The sequence below is a fragment of the Pristis pectinata genome, chromosome 3 (genome assembly GCF_009764475.1).
Source record: "Pristis pectinata isolate sPriPec2 chromosome 3, sPriPec2.1.pri, whole genome shotgun sequence".
Taxonomy (NCBI): domain Eukaryota; kingdom Metazoa; phylum Chordata; class Chondrichthyes; order Rhinopristiformes; family Pristidae; genus Pristis; species Pristis pectinata.
This window is the reverse complement of record NC_067407.1, coordinates 16,309,032-16,330,359: the sequence shown is the minus strand read 5'-3', so window position 1 is coordinate 16,330,359 and position 21,328 is coordinate 16,309,032. Positions and strand designations below refer to the sequence as shown.

General features: G+C 40.4%; 1 protein-coding gene across 1 annotated transcript in view; it reads left to right on the top strand.

Moving 5' to 3' along the window:
* The window catches only part of LOC127568730 (calponin-3-like), a 57,533-nt gene that overhangs the window by 15,393 nt on the left and 20,812 nt on the right, over window positions 1-21,328 (top strand). The window contains exon 2 of the mRNA XM_052012806.1: window positions 19,487-19,608. Coding sequence (XP_051868766.1) covers window positions 19,487-19,608 — 122 coding nt within the window. The remainder of the gene's footprint in view (window positions 1-19,486; window positions 19,609-21,328) is intronic.

Below are 21,328 nucleotides of genomic sequence, written 5' to 3'. Positions count from 1 at the left end.
AGGCTGAGAATAATTTGTGGATTCTAAGGGAATTGAGGGAGTATAGGAATCTGGTAGGAAAGTGGATCAGCCTCAATGTTAGGGCAGGATTGAAGGGCTGTCACTATCTACACTGTTGTTGATAGCACTTTTGTATGAGCTTATAGATTGTTGGCTTCAGATCCAATTCCTAGATTCGTGAACGTAAAAAGCTAGACTGGTATTCCAAACGGCTTCTGAGGTGCATTGTGTGGTCAGGGCAACTCCTTTTGGATGAGACTTCAAGCTGTGGCCCCACTTCAGCCTTGAAATCATGTGAGGTGCATGAGTTTTTCCCCAATATTTTGCTTGATATTTATCCCTCATCAACTGCGCATGGAAAAATAACCACCCATTACCTGGCCACTTTCATATTCAATCTGAAAGTTTGCTTTGCACTTTTCCTATATTGAAATGGTGATCATGTTTTAGAAGTATTACATGAGCTGTAAGCCACTTTGAAACCATCTGGGGTTGTAAAAGGCACAATGTAACTGCATGTATCTGTTTCCTGCATGGATTCCTCCATGTGTGCAAGATTTCTGATCTGCCTAACATTTCCACGTCTTGACTTTTCACTCAAGTCCTTTCATTAAAGCTGGCTTCCATTTTGATTCCTCTGTGGGACATTTTTGGCTTGTCTCTGACTGAAACACTGTCTTTCTTAAAATACAGCCTCCCAATACACTTTTAAAGGATAAGTGACATACTGTGGTAATGCTGTAACTGCAAAGTATGAAAAATTGAGGTTTACTGGGTATTGGTGAAAACAAAAATGCTAAGATATGAAATGCACCCTCACTTAACTTGAATGTATCCATTTTATAAGAATTTAGTAATATCCAAGATGTCTGCAAAGTACAAGGGTAGAAATTCAAACACTTGAGATTGACCATTATCAGCAAAGTACCTCTGGGTGGAATCAAGACCAGTAAAATGGAGGAAGATGGAGAGGGCAGTGGAGTCAGCTGCAGAAGTGCCTGGGGACAGCAAACCACGCAGCACTTGGAGAGAACCAGTTAATATTTCGGGTTGATGGCCTTAATTCAAAACTGGCCCCACTCCATTTTGAAGGCAATGTATATATCTTTTGAATAAGTACCACATGGATTTATTAATGCAGACTTGGCTTTCTCACATTTAAGTTTTTAATTGACTTGATAAGATCTGGGTAGAGTAGCACTGAACTTGTGGAAAAGACTTGCAGTACTCGAGGTAGACATGACAACGCACTAGAATTGCAATTGATGGCAGAGCATCCTCTGACCACATGACTTGTGTGGGCTTCCTGGATTGTGCTGGAAAAATCTGCGGATTTTACCAGGAATAGAGAAGTTTGTTTATGAAGAAAGATTGGTCAGACTGGGGTTGCTTTCCTTGGAATAGAGGAGGCTGTGGGAAGATTTGTATTGTACCACATTGCATAAAATTGATAGGGTGAATAGAAGGGCCCTCTTCCCTCAACAAAGGAAAGAGGTGGAATGGTTAGAGGGGGGAGGCATTCTTTTTGCCCAGAGTGGTGCATGGGTTCTGGAGTTTACAGCCTAAGCAAGTGGTAGAGACCTAAATCCTCATCATTTTGTTTTAGGGGACTTTTGTGTTGAAAAGATTGTGTCGAAAATGGGACCTGTCTCTAAATCCCATTTTGATTAGAATGGATTTAATGGCCTGAATGGCTGCTTTCTGTGCTATAATTATCCCTATCATAAATGGCTGCATTTCAGGAGAAGAAACTTGTAGAAGATGCTGCCCTTCCCATTGTCGTTTGCTGTATGTCTTTTGTCTGGAGCCAGAAGAAATCTTCGAGACTTGTCCCTTTTCTGAGTGACCTTGTTAAACCTTTACTATCAAAGTCCTTGCCGTGGATTTTGGCTAAAAGCATTTCAAATAAAATGGTCAGATTTGTGGAACTTAACCCTTGCCTACCTGGTAAGTGTTTCCATATATTAGTGGGCTAAAGTTGACATTTATGAATAACCTTTCTCAACAAATATCTCAATTAAAAACTGCTGGAGTTCACAGGTCCATGTGAGGTTTGCTATTCTGATTTGTTTCACAATTGTGTTGGGGAAAGTCAACTTTTTTAATCACCGTCTCAGACAGCTGAAAGGGAAAATAGATGGAATAAAATGGGCCCAAATCCAGAACTCCCAGGGTAAAGCAGACTAAATTTTTCCATTGTGAGCTCATGTGAAAAAATCTTTTTCTGCTCAATTTCCGCTATTTAAATATTAACATTGTTGATGTGACGTGTTACCAGTGCCATTTTGTCCTTTGGCTATTGTCAAAGAGAAAAGAAGCTACTGTGTGAAAAGTCACATATGGAAAATATAGTCTTGGAAAGGTTCATGTTCATATTCCAGAGGCATTAGTCATTGAGATGCGAATACAAGCGTTTATTACCCAAAAAATCTGGCAAGCGTAAATTATAAATTCTTCACTGAGCTGCATGACACTTCCATTATACAACTCTCAATAGTTTCAAGTATCACTGACTTTAATTAAAGGTCATCTTGAATTTTAATTATTCAAGTGCCATTTTAAAAATGAAGTTCAAACAAAATTTGACAATTTCAAAACCTTTTTAAATTTTCTTGTTAAACTTCCTGAATCTCTACCTCCTGACTTTTTGGTTAATTGATTAGATTGCAGAAGGAGTCCCAGTTTTTTGAAATTGCAGAGAAAAATCCCTTTCATCTGTCAAATATTTCAAATTTCGTTTACGTGTGCTCAGGATCAGAATGAATTTAAAGTGCATTATACAGATTTTGCTTGACCTGAAATCCAGTTGGAGTATAATTAATGTTTAGTGATTTATAATATTAAAAAAAATTGGGGTGGGAAGGGAATATGAAAGGTACAGACTTCCAGTTCTTGGTGTCTAACAACACTTCTTGAACTATTATTTTTCATTGTAACCGAGGGGCAAAGGAAATGTAGAAAAAGAGCACATCTATTAGAATTTGCTTTCAAATAAACCTGTATAATAATTACATCTCAAACTCAGAGCTGCTGGGCTCTTATTCTTTGATTTCAGCACCTGCTCTGCATCCTGCTTTCTACTGTATTGTCAACCTCTCTTTGTCACTTCTCATACATCAAGAGCAACCCCTGGCTCCCTTCTGTTACCTTGTGCTGACTTGATAATCTAAAAGGCATATGTGGTGGAAAAATAACTCTGGGAAAAGTCTTAGTATTCCAGAGGTGTTAGTAATGGGGATACAATACAAGATGTTTATTGCCCAGAAATCTGTTGTTCGCCAGCATGGGGCTAGGAAAGGGATGCTTTGTTGAAGCATAATGAGGGAAATTGATCGGCAGTGAATTCTGGGTCTGAGGGACAGATGAGGCTTGGTGTTGCATATCTTTATGGGACATCTGGCTTTCTCATTACAATTTGAGATTATCTGTAGTTAAAACACTTCTGCTGTGGAGGAGAGAAAATGCTCAAATATGTACAGAGGAGTGAAAGGTAGAAGAACTACAGGTTTGACCAGAGATGGGAAATAAGTGGTCCCAGGTGACCAAGAGCTTGCTGATGTGTGATTGTGGCTGGATCAGGAAAGACGTTGGCTGGAAGGATGGAACACTAAACTGTGATCTTTTTCTCTCCACTGATACTGACTGAGTTGCTAAATATTTCCATTATTATTTGTATTTCAGGTTTCCATCATGTATTTTAGTTTGTTTTCTGCAGCCTCTGCCTGGGCTTGGGGGGAACTTGGGTTGGGTGGCAGGAGAGATGGAATTACTTTTAGAAAATCACTACGAATTCTCATTTTAGTAGTTAACAAATGGTTTTATGATTTCCCTCACATTCACATAGGTGGCTCCCCAGGCCAATATATAAAATGCATTGACAACTTATCTGCCACCTGATTATGGGGTGGAGTGAATTTAATTAAAAAGCTTCAGCCCTGTTGGAATGAAGTAATATGAACTTCAAATTGATTGATAGCAGTTACATGACCCCCAATCATTGTCAGAGCTGTTGTTAGTGGAAGGGCAAAGATTAGTGTGTAATACTGCTTGTAGGGCTGAGAGTGCAAGAATTGTCAATATACTGATTCATTGTGGAATACACATCAAGACTTGGGTGTGACTAAAACTTGGGTTAAGTACTAAAGATGCAGTTTTAAAATGCTTCATTTTTTTTATTGTGCTTCTAACCATTAGGAAATCCCGAGCAACCTACGCAGGTGATTTAGACATAGTGTCCATTCTGCTTTAAGAACTGCTTTAATTTTGTTTTACCCTAAAATTCATCTTGTTTTCCACTGACTATTGGCTAAGTAGAAAATGTTAATCTTTTACTTGGGTATGGTATGACAGATTTTTAAGGTGTCATTATTTTGAGAATCTTAACTAGATGTGTTCAAAGTTTATAATAACATTGTGATTAAATTTGTTCCGTTATTTCTCTTGGATGAGGTTTACTTTAAAAGATGTTATGTATCATTGACAAAAAGAACCTTGCTGTTGGATTCCAGATAGCATTAGTCAGTGTATTGTTCGAAGTGGAGCAAACTCCAGCTGCTGCTCAAATTCTCAACCGTTTCCTCTGGGTATTGATTAGCCATGGTCACATCCTGGTTTATTCTTTTAATATCTATTACAGGATGTGGATGAAGAAAGATCTGCATCATTTATACTGGCAAGTGATGTCATTCCTTTCAGACCTGGGCCCCTGAATGCCATTCTTTTGACATTGGTCAAGTAAATTATTGTAAAAACACATTGATCTTCCTTAGCACCAGGTTCTGATGTAAAAACATGAATTGGATAAATTGAGAGTCTTGAGCAGGATATCCAACCCAGAATCTCTGCAAAACTGGCACAAATCAGACTTTTAAAGGCACTTGAATATAATCATGGACTTTTGATAATAACACATGGCGTTGAGGTGTGTAAATTGGTTTATTATTGTCACATGTACCAAGGTACAGTGAAAAACTTGCTTGTGTACTGTTCATACAGATCAATTCATTACAACAGTGCATTGAGATAGTACAAGGTAAAACAATAACAGAATGCAGAATAAAGTGTTAGAGTTACAGAGAAAGTGCAGGTAGACAAGAAGGTGCAAGGTCATAACAAGGTAGATTGAGGTCGAGAGGCCATCTTATACTAGGGAACTGTTCAATAGTCTTATAACAGTGGGATAGAAGCCGCCTTTGAGCTTGGTGGGTACATACTTTTCAGCTTTTGTATCTTCTGCCTGATGGGAGGGGGGAGAACAGGGAATGTCTGGGGTGGGTGGGGTCTTTGATTATGCTGGCTGCACTACTAAGTCAGTGAGAAGTGTAGACAGTCCTTGGAGGGGAGGCTGGTTTCCGTGATGTGCTGGGCTGTGTCCATGACTCTGTAGTTCCTTGCAATTATGGGCAGAGCAGTTGCCATACCAAGCCGTGGTGCATCTGGATTGGATGCTTCCTATGGTGCATTGGTTAAAACTTGTTGAGGGTCAAAGGGGACACATACCAAATTTCTTTAGCCTCCTGAGGCAGTAGAGACACTGGTGAGCTTTCTTGGCCATGGCATCTATGTGGTTGGACCAGTTCAGGCTATTGATGTTCACCCCTAGGAACTTGAAGCTCTCAACCCTCTTAACCACAGCACCATGTATGGCTTATTTATGATCAAGAGTTGGAAATTATTTGATGTATGCAGTTCTGAGTGTGTACCAGCTTTCAATTACATATTGTATTTACCTGAGCAGATACACCACTACCCTAACAGAGGAGGAGAGATGGTTTTGAGGGGCTTTTCAACAGGTGACATTTCAGGGAGAGGGATGTTAGCAGAGCCACAGTATCTGAGGGACGGGAGAGGGTGAAAAGGTCTCGAGTTTGCCAAGTAGTAGCAAATGGGATAGGAGCCATTTGTCAGCATGAGAGTAACATTTCACTTTTGCCATGTCATTGGGTCCACGTTACCCAACATAATCTAAGTGCTACTGTTTAAAATCCACGGTGAATATTTTGACTGGTGACGTGCTAATTTTTGAATAATTTGAGAAGTTGTGCAACTGCTTGAGTGAATTGCACTATTTCTGGTCAAAAGCAGTTTTGGCTCCATCCTTCAGATTATCTGATTGGAAACCAGCCAGAGCATATCTCTGTGACATTTACATCCAATCAATTTTGATTCCAGTTTGTTTGTTCACATTATACTTGAATTAGAAGTATTATAAGCAAGAAAACAGTTTCATTTTTGGGAACACCTGTTCAACATTGATTAGCCCATGCTTCTTCCTCTTAAAATCTTGCATTTATAAAGTGCGTTTCAAAATTCCCAAAGTGCTTAGGTGCCATATTGAAGTGTAGTTGCAATTGCAATGTGGGGAAAGGTAGTAGCCAATTAAAGCACAGTGACATCCCACAATGCCCAATTTTGTAACAATGAGATTATCTATATTTAATGTTGAGGGGGAAATATTGTCCAGGACCCCAAGGATTAATCCCTTCTCAGAATAATGATGCAAAATTATTTGCGTTTTGTATGGCTGACTTAAAGTAGATCTCCAGTGGAGGTGGGGGAGTGTATCTCTGTAACATTGCTGTCAGATTTCTGTGGTGGGTTGAATGTGATGCAAGGTTTGATCCGGACTGTTACAGTAACATTCTGTGAAACTCCACCTACCATTTCGCACCCCCCCCCCCCCCCCCCCCCCCATGTTGTGGTTAATTCAGACCTTCGAGTTTGCACTTGTTTTGGTGCTTAAATGCAGAATCAAAACAAAAGATGCTGTTTATGGTTTTAGTTAAGCTAATTTGTTATAAACTAGATTGACCTTTTATCAGATTTTATTTTTGAAACACTTCCACATACAAAGAAAGGCCTTTTCCACTTAAAATGTCCTTGCCTTTAGAACAGTGAGCCTTAATTGGCATACGTGCAGACTCTTTAAACCCAGGCTTGAAGTAAATTCCTTCACATCATTGAATGCATATGGAGTTACTGGGACTTTAATGAGTCTCTGCATCAAAGGTTCAGCATTTTCAAGGAATACTGATTGTAAGATTCTTCCTTAGAAGATGAAATGTTGATTTTTGGGGTGTGGGGATGGGGTGGCCAAGAGGAGGAATACCAAAAAGGAACTCCCTTTGATCTATTAAACACGAGGCTTGCACATCAATTACAAACTGAAATCCTGATTCAACGTCCTGGAGGATGGCCCATATGAAGAGTCAAATGGTGGTGTGATTTGGTGCAGTGCAGACTTAATTCATCATGCCCAATTCACTGCTGTTTTCATCATCATAGACACAGAAATGAGCCCCTCAACTCACCGAGTCTGATGATCATGATGTACCAATTTATATGAATCCTGCATTAATCCCATTTTTATTCCACCCAGTCCCACTGCAAGCTTCTATCACACACTCGGGACAACTTACAGAGGCCAATTACACTACCGACCTGTGCGTCTGTAGGATGTCACAGGAAATGGGGTGCCTGCTTAAAACCCACAAGGTCGTGGGGAGAACATGTAGACTCCACACAGCACCATAGATTGGGATTGAACCCAGGTCGCTGGAGCTGAGACAGCAGCTTTATTAGCTGGACCACTGCTGCCCATTTCAATGAGCATTGATTAAAGTAATAAAAATTGTGGTGCTGCTGGGGTGTAAGGTTATGGTTTTGATCTGTTGAGCACACTGAATTCTGGCAGGTCATCGAAGAACATGTCAAGAAGGTGCTGTGTAGAGTTTGATATGGCTGCAATATAACTGCAAGCAGTGCTGATGGTATTTAATTTTTCTTTGTCTTCTGGACTTTTAATCTGGCACTCTTCTGATATGAATTTCATCATAGTTGGAAGACCAGCACACCAATGAGTGAAACCAACATTCACTCGAAATGGAATAACCATCTAATGGTCCCTGGTGTATACTGTGACTGTTGAATAATGAGCTGAGGTTTGAGCAAAGGAATTCTTCAGTCCTGTGATAATTTCCTCAGCAGAATCTTGTTCTGATTTAAAGGTATGTGATGAGAACATTCAGCGGCTATTTATGAGATGAGTTCCTAACCACTGCAATACTTCCCACCCAATGTTTCTGCTACCTTTTCAGATTGCCCCTACAGCCCCCTGCCAGATCACATCCTGCTCCTTGTTGGTTTGGGTGGAATTTACAGCCATTTGGCCCAGTTGATCTATGCTATCTGAGCAGATATTCCACTATCTCAACAGAGAAGGACTGAGATGCTGGCTCTTTGTTACTAGAAAGGGCCAAAAGCAGCAAATAGGATATGAGTTATTAGTCAGCATGAGAGTAACAGTTCACTTTTGCCATGTCATTGGGACCACATTATCTGACATAATCTAAATGATACTGTTTAAAATCCATGGTGAGTATTTTGACATGACAGATGCTAATTTTTGAATAATTTGAAGTTTATATCAGTATGCCATTCTAATACTATCCCATTTATGTTTGTCTAGCTTCCCCTTAAATCCATGCATGCTATTTGCTTCAAACACATTCATGCCATAACAAGTTCCTCTTCCCAGGTAAAGCAGTTTCTCCTTGATTCTGTATTGGGGTTTGTGTGTTATCAATTTGTCTTCTGAAATAATGCAGAAATAATGAGAATCATCACTTGCTGCTTCTCACCTGGCAATATATAAGTTGTCCCCTCTTAAACAATCTCCATGTCTTAGCCTCTTGAATGACTTAAGGCAGTGTTCACTATTGATTGTGTGCAGATTGCAAGGAGAAGGGCTTCTGAACACCAATCCCAAGCCTTGGGGAACAAGGAATTCTTTAAATACCTTTAATTCAGCATCATCCTGTATCTAAATCCAGTGCTGTCCTAGCCTGCACCAAGCTAGTTTTCACCTGATGTAGCACAGCCTTGGATTTCTAGCTCAGTTGGGTAAGTTGTAACAGGACATGTTAACCACTTAACACTGACTTAGCACCTCTGAAATTGGTTAGTTATAGAATAAGGTCTAATGAGCCTCTTTTGTTTTCATTGGGATTTCACTGTGGCCACACTGGGAACTGGGCCAGGGTTTCATTTTCTGATGTTCATTTCGTATCCTGTGTTGGGAAGATGTGTGTGGTTATCACCCAAGACCAGCTTTAGGTCAACTATGATACCAGGATTACATTGTCCGTTCTCTCTGTCTGCACAAAGAATTTTCACTTGAACAATTATTGAGCTGCAGTTTATTCAGCACTGACCCATTCTTATTTCTCTGGGTTGGGGCACATAGTAGGGGTGGAGAGGAAGGGAGGATGAGGGAAAAAAGAGAAGATAGTTTACTGCCTTGAAGAAAAGCACTTTTTAAAGATTGAAGTCAGTTTGAAGGAGATGATGAGTTGGTTTGTTAATGGTTTTATGTTTAGTTTTGTTGGTTGTTTGCAATCTCATTATTGCTAGCGTGAGACAGCAAATCAGTGATTCTTGCTTATCAGGGCAGCACAGTAGTGTAGCGGTTAGCATAACGCTATTACAGTGCCAGCGACCTGGGTTCAATTCTGGCTGTTGTCTGTGAGGAGTTTGTTCTCCCTGTGTCTGCACGGGTTTCCTCCGGGTGCTCCAGTTTCCTCCCACATTCCAAAGATGTACGGGTTAGGAAGTTGTGGGCATGCTATGTTGGCGCTGGAAGCGTGGCGACACTTGCAGGCTGCCCCTAGAACACTCTACGCAAAAGATGTATTTCACTGTGTGTTTTGATGTACATTTGATGTACATGTGACTAATAAAGATCATCTTATCCTGGGATGGAATGCATCATCTTGAGAGCAGATGTAGTGGAGATGGAAAAATTGGGAGAAAGGGTGATTTGGCATGTCCCCTTTGACCCTCCCCAACTTTTTTTTAATGTGATTTAATAAAGATATCTTATCTCTTATAACATGAAACTTCAAATAAACGAGTGATTTCTGTTGAGCTTTGTTCGTAGCTCCTCCTATTGACAAATGCCACCCTTGCCTTTTACTCTTTCCACTCTTCGAACAATGCAGATTTTGGAGTTGAGTTACTTTTGACCTTTTTACTCGGTGTTGTGAAGGTAAACAGGACAAAGTACCTAATACTGAGCAAAGTCCGACAAACACCAATTGCCATTTTGTGGTTAAAGAGTAAAGACATTCCATAAGGCTTGAGAGCTTCCCTATTGTTAACTTGAACATTTTTAAACAAAAGCTGTTGGATGTTATTATCTAATATTGTGGTTTAGGACTTGCAACGCTTCATTCACTACCTGACTGAAACCACAACATTGTGCTGCATCACCATTAATTCCACCACCACTGGACTTTGAATGGGTAGGAGTATTGAGGCAAGGTCTGTTTTGCATGAGGGAACTTTCACTGGAATGACACAGATGGACACTGGAATTTACTCAAAGGGTATTGGAGAAAATTGCATTCTTCAGCAGCAGAATGAAGGCTGTATGGAACAATGCTCCCCCTGTGATTCTGGAGCCAGAAGATGTGAGGCAAGGCTGTACTGCTGTGTGCTTTGAAAAACGTGAATGGGGAATCCTTTCACTATATCCTGATTACCACCCCATCAACAAAGTGTGTCTGAGGTAACAATCACTGCCCTTGACATCAAAGCAGCATTTGATCAAGTGTAGCTTCAAGGAGCCATGGTAAAACCTGAAGTCGGGGGAATGGAGAGGAAAACTCACCACCAGCAAAAGTTGTATCAAGCACTTCGAAGGTTTTGGTTATTGGAGGTTGGTCATCTCAATACATGATATTACTGCAGGAGTTCCTTGGACTGGAAACTAAGACTCAACGACCTGTAGGTGCTGCATCAATGATAACATAAGATCAGAAATGGAGATGTTTGTTTATGATTAGTTTCCAGTGGCATTTGTGCTAACTTAATAATAAAGCCAACTATACCTGTATGCAACAAAACCTAAGTGTTTGGACATGGTTGATAAATGGCAAGAAATGTCCATGCCACACAAATGGAGATCAGTGAACATCTCCAGCAAGGGAGCCCTTGAGATTCAACAACCTTACCAAAGCCAAGTCCCATGATATCGACACTGAACATAATCTGAATTGAACCAACGACACAAATACTGTGGCTATGACAGAAGGTCAGAGCCTGTGTATGCTGCAGTGAGTGGCTTGCTTCCTGACTCCCTGAAGCTTTTCCATCATCTACAAGGCACAGTCTTGATGGAAGACTCCTTACTTGCCTGGATGAGTGCAACTCTGATGGTATTGAAGGAACTTGGAGTTCCAGGACAAAGCAGCCTGCTTGACTGGCATATTGGTCACCTGATTAATCCCCCTAGGCAACACACTCTGTCTGCAGTGTGTGTCATCTATAAAATGCACTGCTGTTACTCACCAAATCCACTCCTGATGTCCATGACCTCTACACGAAGGATGAAGGCAGCAGTGGCATACAAGTTCTCCTCCAAGTTGCACACTATCATAACCTGGAAATGTGTTGGTGTTTCTTCACATTGTCTATTAAGCTTGGAAATGTCTTCACCAGAAGGATTGCAGTGGTTCAGAAGAATTGCTCTTGCTATCACCTTTCAGGACAATAAGAAGTGTGCAATAAATGCTTTGTTCTGTTACACCATATCACCAAAAAAAATGGACAGAGACTAGTTTCAGCTTGTCTTGCCTGTGGTCTGCAAGTTAAGTTATGGATTTGGATTCTCTTTCAGTACAGAATGCAGATGCTCAGTTTATTAACTAAATACCAATATTAAACTGCAAAAATTAATTTACTACCTGCATTTATTCATGTTTTCTGTTGGAATACAAGAATGTGGTTATTTCTTCATTGTCAGCCCACTGTGGCCTGGATCTATCAGCAACAAAGAAATCTGTTCGTCACTTGCCTTGCAGTTGTGTACACACACAATTTCAGTGCTGAGTTTGTTTATGAGGACTTTTGTATGCCCTGTGGAGGAACAGATCTTGATCTCCAGTTTCCTACTTAAATACATTAGAAGTTGCCGTCCAATTTACTTAAAGGTGAGTGCCCACAGTTGTGCATTTTATTAATAATTCCTGGCTGTAGTTGTTGCTGTTAGCCTTGCAAGTGGTTATAAATGTTCAAAGGTGAATCTTGCAATCCTTTTCCAGTAAGATCACAAGACAAGGGAGCAGAAGTAGGCCATTTGGCCCATCGAGTCTGCTCCAAAGAGAAAAGAGGGAAAAAGAAATGAGAAATGGAGGTATGTCCATGAGCAGAAGAAGAAAAACTATTCCTTTCTAGCCCCAATTTCCGGCCTTATCCCCATATCCCCCCCCTTAAACACCTCCAATGATTGGGCCTCCACTGCTGTACGTGGCAAAGAATTCTATAAATTCACAACCCTCTGGCTAAAGAAACTTCTCCTCAACTCTGTTTTAAATCTGTACCCTCTAATTCTAAGATTGTGCCCTCTGGTCCTGGACTCACCCACCGAGGGAAACAGCTTGGCCACATCTACTCTGTCCAGTCCTTTCGACATTCTAAATGTCTCTGAGGTCCCCTCTCATTCTTCTGTACTCCAGTGAGTACAGTCCAAGAGTCGACAAGCGCTCATCATATGTAAGCCCTTTCGTTCTGGGAATCATCCTCGTAAATCTCCTCTGAACCGTCTCCAACATCAGCACATCCTTCCTAAGAAATGGGGCTCAAAACTGCACACAGTATTCCAAATGAGGCCTCACTAGTGCCCCCTAGAGCCTCATCAACACCTCCCTATTTTTATACACTATACCTCTTGAAGTGAATGCCAGCATAGCATTCACTTTCCTTACTGCCGATCCGACCTGGTGGTTAACCTTTAGGATATCCTGCACGAGTACCCCCAAGTCCCTTTGTGCTTCTGTACTTTGAATTTTCTCCCCTTCTAGATAGTAATCTGCCCGTTTATTTCTGTTTCCAAAGTGAACAACGGCACATTTCTCAACATTGAATCTCATCTGCCATTTCCTTGCCCATTCTCCTTAAACTATCTAGGTCTCTGCAACCTTCCTGTCTCCTCAATGCTCCCTACTCCTCCACCTATCTTGGTGTTGTCTGCAAACTTAGCCACAAAACCATTTACTCCATCATCCAAATCGTTAATGTACAAAGCAAAAAGAAGCGGCCCCAACACTGACTCTTGCGGAACACCACTAGTAACCGGTAGCCAACTAGAACAGGATCCTTTTATTCCCATCCTTTGCTTTCTGCCTACCAGCCAATGCTCCACCCATTCCAATATCCTACCCGTAATTCCATGAGCTCTCATCTTATTAATCAGCCTCTTGTGCGGCACCTTGTCGAAGGCCTTTAGAAAGTCTAAATACACAACATCTCCAGCTTCTCCCTTATCCACTCTACCTGAGATTTCCTCAAAAAACTCCAATAGGTTGGTCAGGCAGGATCTTCCCTTCACAAAACCATGTTGGCTTGGACCTATCTTGCCTTGCACGTCTAGGTATTCCATAACCTCATCCTTGAGGATCGATTCTAATAACTTTCCCACCACTAATGTCAGACTAATAGGTCTGTAATTTCCTTTATGCTGCCTCCCACCTGTAAGCAGCAAGTGGGATATGATTTGGGTTTTATTTTGTACATTGGGGATATTGAGTGTCAAGAGATTCAGTTTAAAACTGGCATTTTCTATTCACATTTGAACTGAACTTTAGAACTGGCTGAAGAATGAAGATGCAGCTGGTAGCAAGAGAGTACTTTGCGACAGTTGTGTTTGTATGAGTGTCGAGCCTTGTGGGTTAATCTTTCCAGTTGGCAATGGGAAAAATCACTTGAGCTAAAGAGAAACCTTGCATGCCTTTGAGCACTGATCTTATTTATTTGGTATGTGGGCGTCACTGGCAAGGCCAAGATTTATTGCCCATATCTAAATGCCCTTCAAATGGGTGGCTCGCTAAGGCGTTTGAGAGCAGTTGTAATTCAATAACATTGCTGTGGGTCTGGAGTTGCACATAGGCCAGACTGGATAAAGATGACAAAATTAATCTCTTGAAAGACTCGTGAATCAATTGGGTTTTTATGACAATCCAATGTCTCAGTGGTTGCAAACCATAAGCCACAATATTAAATAAGAACATCCAATATAAACCTAAAGTATGAATTGGATTTTAAATTCCATGGCTGCCACAATGGGATTTGAGCTCTGGTCTCTGGATTGTTAGTACAGGTCTCTGGATTAGTAATCTGGTAATTTAACAAATGCCCTTGATGTATTTACAATTTTTAATACTATATTCCCATTGTTAATGTATACACTTGGTGCCCATTCTTATTAGATATATTTGATATTGTTTTCCTTGAGTATTTCCAAATCCACAAGTCCTAATACTTAAGAGATTCAACCTTGTAATGCATCTATGTGTCTCCCTATTTGATGCTGCATTCTTTTCAGAAAGAATTTAAATTTTGTTCACCATACTGGTTTACAGTTTCCTTCGTTTGTGTGAAATCTTAATCGGTTGGTCATATTATATCAAATCTTGAATATCTACTTTTTGGATCTTTCCGAACGGAACCCATTGTCTTTTAAGGTTATGCTGACAAGCTGCCAGTACTATTTATTGGTTCAAGTACTCTGTTTATCCTTTTATAATAGCAACAACTTGCCTAAGGCAGTGTTTCTTCCTCTTTATAAATGAGAAATGGAGCAGTGGTAACCAACTACATGTTTAAGGGATTCTGGTTTCTGATGCTTAAAAACTTCAATTTCCACAGGCACTAATGCACACTGAGATGCACTGAAAATAAAAGTCTTGATTCATGATGTTTGGACAGAGTATTCAAAACTAAACTCTGATTTTGTTTTCTCACTTTAAAATTTCATATCTTAAGTGAACTTTTTGAGCAAGTGCGAATTGAAATGAAATTTAGCTGAATACCCAGTTTGCTGCCATTTTGGTTTTTAAGTATTGGTTTATTATTGTCACTTGTACCGAGGTAGAGTGGAAAAACTTGTCTTGCATACTGCTCATACAGGTCAATTCATTACACAGTGCAGTTACATTGAGTTAGTAGTGCCTCAATTTGTGAAGTTCCTTCTGGAATGTAGTGTTCTATCTAATATTTTTGTCAGGTCTAGACCAAATGACTGATCATAACAGTTTGTGGTCTCTGCTTCTTTAGTTCTTATAGACTCTGGGAAAAAGAATTATTGCTTCAGCAAATTCCTTTGTATTCTACTTGCAAAGATCAGCTGAGTGAATCTGATGTATTGTGGGTCTAACTGAATGGTTCTACACTAAATTGCAGTGTATAAAGCAGCATAATAAATCAGTATTTTCTGTTTTGTTTTCAGCTGAAAAGCTTTTAAACTGGAGGGCTTGAGGTGAAGCTGTGATACTACAGTGGTTAAAGGGTTAAAAAAAACTAGAAAGTGGTGTTGAATTTGGGTCTTGCTATATACTGAGAAAGATTAAGGAATTTTATGTGGTGCATGAAATGCATTTTGTGGGTTTAGTATCTGAATATGCATTTAAATGCCCATTTGCTCACAGCAAAGAGGATGAATCTGTTTGAATCTTAATTTTGGTATTGCACTGATCTGTGGTAGTGAGAAAATAGGGAAATTGTACACTATGCAGCGAATACTTAATGGACAATAAACTTTCCTTTATCCTTAGTAGAACTACTTTAGATCTAGTCGCTATAATCCTGTGTTTGGACTTGGTTTGGGATAGTATTAGGCATAGAATGGAAGTGATTATTTTAAAAAAACTGAAGCCAATTTTGGAAAATTTAGGCAAAGAGACAAGTATTTGAGATCAAAAAAGATGAAGATGAAAATGTTAATCCATTTTATGCTTATGGGAGCCACTGAGTATATGGCCTGATACCTTGCAGTGTTTGTGAAGAAAACTCAAATGCAAGGCACAAGTTACTGCCCGCATGTGGATCGAGGCGGTGATCCAGGTGTAGTTATTTTACTTGTGATGATGCTTCATTATAACGGGAAAAGTACAGGTTGTTTTTTTTAAATTTACATCGAAGGATCAGCAAAGATATGGTTGGATGACAGGCATAGGATGATTAATAGGAAGTTCAAAGAACTTGGGAGAACTGCTAAGTTAGTGATAGAAGAGGTGAGCCATTAACATGCAGTTCTGGAGCATTTCAGGAGGAGATCAGATGGTTGTGGGAAATACAAAGAGCCATACCTGTCCTTGAATATTTAGGAAGTGTTGACTGACCTGGGAGTTCTTGGGAACTGCAAGACCAAAGCTTTTAAAGGTCATAGTCACTCGGCATGGAAATGGGCCCTTTGGCCCACTGGCCATTTGCACTAATAGCATTTTATTCTCCCCACGTTCCCATCAACTTGACTCAGCATCTGCACACTAGGAGTCATTTACAGTAGTCATTTAACCTATCAAACTGCATGTCTCTGGGATGTGAGAGGAAACTGGATCTGAAACTCCAGAGGAAGCTCATATAGTCAAAGGGAGAATATGCACACTCCACACAGACAGCAACGGGGGCCAGGATTGAACCTGGACCGCTGGAATTGAGGCTGCAGTGCTACGAGTTGTACCATTGTGCTGCTGCTCTAAGATTGTCAGGGGACCAGACATTGTGAAGAGCATAAGGGAATTGTGGTTTGAAGAATGAAACTTGCAACTGGAAACCCAGATTTGCCTTTGACAGTGAAGTTCTATTTTGCTTGCATTGTAAATTGACTCTAGTCAATTGCTCTACTTATTGCTTAAGTATCCAAATGTTCACTATTAATGTCTGTCTTTCCCTCCCCTCTTTAAAACCTCCACCTTGACAATGGGAACATTTGGCATATTCCTTCAGTTGCATGAAACTCGTGGAATATTTCTTTCCTTAATAATTCTGGTTTGGGGAAGACAGCTGTTTAATCATTTTCAACACCAGGCTGTCAAAAGACTGTATTTTTGCTGTCTATATATAATTCTGGAATGACTGCTATCAAAAGGAAATTTGGAGTGCTTGTCACCATTGTTAACTGTTCTCTGGCCACATACAAAGATTTCTCCTCTTCAACAAATATGTGGAAGTTAAAACTAAAATATGCTTCATGGGAACTAGTAGTTATCAACATGAGCATCATTTTCACATGTACTCCTAATTAGTTTGCAGTCCTGTATGATCCACTCCCGTGCTTCCCTTTTAAGTTCGCATCATCCAACGTAAGTGGCATTTGTCCAAATAATTTGCTCCATTGTTAAAGTTCATATCAAGTTGCACAGTGTTCAGTGCACATTGGTTTTACTATGACACCAAAAAATTCTGCAGATGCTGAAATCTGGAGCAATACACAAAGTGCTGGTCAGCAGGTCAGGCAGCATCCATGGAGGGAAATAAACAGTCGACGTTTCGGGCAGAGACCCTTCATCAGGACTGGAAAGGGAGAGGGCAGAAACAAGAATAAGAAGGGAGGGGGAGGAGCGCACACAGGCAGGTGACGGATGATTTCAGGTGAAGGGGGAAGGTTGGTGGGGGGGTGAGGAAGATGTAATAAGTTGAGAGGTGATAGGTTGAAGAGGCAAAGGACTGAAGAAGGGGGGGAATCCAGTAGGAAAGGACAGTGGACCATGGAATAAAGGATGGAGGAGGGGAGGAGAGAAGATGGGCAGGTCATCAAGGCAGGGGAAGTGAGCCACAAGAATGGGGGAAGACAAAAGAGTTGGGGGAGGGGGGAGGGAGAAAAAGAAGGGGTAGGGTTACCGGAAGTGAGAGAAATCGATATTGAGGCCATCAGGTTGGAGACTCCCAAGGCAGAATGTGACCTGTGTCTGGCCTCAACGTGGCAGCAGAGAAGGCCATGGATAGACACGTCAGTATGGGAGTGGGATGTGGAATTGAAGTGGGTTGATTGTGATTTGGTTTTACTATGATTGTTTTTAGATCAAGAATATAAGCAGATATGGTTCCTTTGCCAGTGAATGGTACAGGGGTCCCTGGGTTAAGAGTGGCCTGATGTATGGAAATCTGAATCCATGCAAATTCTTGCATACATTTTTTTTTAAAAAGCATTTTTCAAGCTAGTTGTAATAATGTTTCATGGTATTCATTAATGACAGCATATATTTCATCAGTTATAGGGAGTGTTAGACTGATTATTCAATGAAATGAAGCTACTATAGCAAGTGTACGTAGAGTGATGTGACGTGGGTTACAACAGAAAACAAATGCTTCTGACTTGCAGAGGAATCAGCTTAAGGACAGTTCTTGGGAACAGAACCCTTGCATAACCCGGGGACTGCAGGTATCTGTTTTCACTCCAATATCTACGTGCATTTCTTGACGCTCTCTATGCTCTCAAAGCACTGCAGTATCAAATGTATAATTATTTAGTTGTTCAATGATCTGTGTCCTCTTTACAGATGTTTTGTGTCACTTCAGCTAAGGCAAAATTCAAAAGCAGCTGAAAGTTGAGAGAAGTTGGGGTCTACGTATTAAATATCAGTTGTGTTTAATTAATGCAAATAAAATTCAATTATAAAAATAAATGGAGTGGCCTTGTTTAGTGAGGGAGCTGTCTGTTGAACAGTATCGTGACATGCCCAAGACTAAACTTGGGGTACAACACAACAAATTTGCTTTCCCTCAGACTGCCTTGTCTATTGTTTCTTTGCATTCGTGGCTTTTACAGTTTTATGTTGTATTGACTGTATCACTTATTGTCCTTCCCTGTGCTTTTACACCTGCTGTCTCTTGTATACACTTGATTTTGAGAATCATCTGGTGTGCAGCACATAGTGGAGGTCTTCTAATGGGCACAGGGTGGCAACAGGGTTATACATGAATAAAGAATTGAACAAGCTGACTAAATGGTTTCTCTCTTCACAGATGCTTCCTGATCTGGGAACTTCCACAATATCCTGTTTTTTTTAAATATTTTGACAAGAAAGTTCTGTTTTTTTAAAAAAAAACCCTCAAGGCTGGGGGATAACTTTGCTCTGGATAATATCTGCTCCTTGTATTATAAACATGAAAACCAACATCCACAAGGACTAGTTAAGCCCACATCACTTGTGTTATTCATGGGCTGCACTACTATGAGAGCAGGGTTTAGACACTGATCTAGTGAATTAAGGACAGGAAAGATTGTCAAAATGGAGTAGTCACATCAATTTTTTTGGAATTTAATCCACAAAATTTGTTTTGTATTATTTTTAACAATGGTTTGAAAATGTAAGTTTTCAGTAATCTGTTAAGATCATTAATGCCAAGGTTCCTCAGACACGATCTAACCTTGTCTGTAGAGCTTTGGAGTCTTTTCAGAGCTTTAATCATCAAACCTAGACCAATTATATCCCATGAAATCGCTTTGCAAGTTGGTCTTGACATTCTTTCACCATGAGTTAAGGAATGAAGGTAATAAAATGCAATCCTCTGTAGGATGAGGTCTGAAGTATTGCGGAAAGCTCATTTTTCAGGATGTAGGATGACAGAATCGTCATTCTCGGTGCACTTAAGAAGTAGATTTGATTATGTGAAAATGTGTGTAAATCATATTTTGGTTTCCTTCCAGATTCTTCAAAAGTACGACCCTCAGAAAGAGGAGGAATTGCGAGTCTGGATTGAAGAAGTTACAGGCAGACGCTTGGGTGAGAACTTTCAAATCAGCCTTAAGGATGGTGTCATTCTTTGCATGTAAGTAGTTGATTGCTTTGCAAGTCCTGAGGACTAGATCCTGCTGTTATATTGAGATTTGGGGATTGGTACTCCCTATAGTTTTCTGTTCCATAAATCTTGTTAATAATTTTCAGTCAACCCTTCCCTCAAATTAACACTACAGTTTCCAAGGGAATCTTGCTTTCAATGGACTTGCTCTTATACAATGTCCTTTTATGACCTCTGTCCTCAAGTCCTTTCTGGTCATAAATACTTTCTGAAGTGCAGCTACTGTTATAGGTGTGGCTTTAGTTGACTTGCCTCCATTTGCTTTTCATGTCCACCTTTTCTGTTCTGATAAAGCTGATTGTCTGCCAGCTTATAAAACGGCACAGTTGTGGACCAATCTATTACTTTGTCTGCAAAACAATAAGAACTAAACATGATAGTAAATCATTGTGAAGCTCTTGGGATGCAAGAGGATGCAAACAGTGCCTATGGTCTCCAGACTGGAAGGCAAAGGGTTGAAGATGTAAAGCAGGGTGTCATGACAGAATCTAGGCTAGTTCCAGTTAATAAAGACAATGATGATACTAGTGCTGATGGACAGATGAAGAGTTGAAATTTGGAGTGCACCTTGCAGGACAGAAAATTGGTAGTGTCACTAGGGATAGTAAAATAGGTGAAGTGATCCAATATGTTTTGATCAATAATCAAAAAATGAAAAGATGGGAATGTGGATGATGAAGTTGAGAGCTGGCAGACAAAAAAAAGTCTGCAGCAAGGGATTAGGGCAAGAGAGAGCTGAAATCCCTTAATGATAAAGACGTGTGAAGGTTGAGATATCTCGGTGGGAAAAATCTCTTGAGCATGGGAGGATAACAGAAATTTGAGAGGAGTGGATGCAGGATGTACATGGGTACCCAGGCAAGGGAGAACTTTGAGTCAAAATTGGAATCCTGAGCTTTCACCCATGGTGCATGTTCTAGTCCAGTCGGCCCTCATATAAGAGGATTCATCTTAATGGGAATAGGAGGAGGTTACATTCTTCATCTAGTCAAAGTAAAGCTATATTCAACCATCCATTTTAAATGCATGCAATTGGTTGGTTGAGATCATCTTCATAAATCCTCTGTCTAAAGCAGATATTGAGATTGAACTTGGGTAACGTGGAGAGTGAAGGCCTTTTGTATTGCCTTTCTTTTTGAGGTCTTTAATGTGGTGTCCAGTCTGCATTCATGGATTGTAGTTTATCACCTGTTTTGGGTATTGGTTGAGGGATAAATAACTTGCACATCTTCCTGGAATCTTTTTAAGTCAAACCATGGCTTAGACAGGACCTCTATTTGATGAATTGTTCAAAAGTCTGCTCCAACAGGGGTGTACTGAAGTAACAGCTAACATTGTGCTGAGGTCTCTGGAGTGGAACTTGAGCCCATATATTTGCAACCTGAGATGCACGATCCATCTTTCAACAGGTTCCTGAAATCCCCACCATTGCAGAAGCCAATCTTCAGCCAATTCTGTTTGCTGTGTGATTACAAGAAATGGACGAGAGCATTGGATATGGCAAAGCCTATGAGACCAGACATCATCCCAGCTGCAGTCTTGCAGACCTGTAGTCCAGAACTAGCCATGCCTCTGGCCAAGTTGTTCCAATATAGTCCCAGTTCTGGAAGTGAGCTGGAAAAGACTGCCCTCTACGTAGGAGCAGTAGTTGACCAAGTGTGGCAGAAAGGAGCCCTGGTTTGAAAATGAA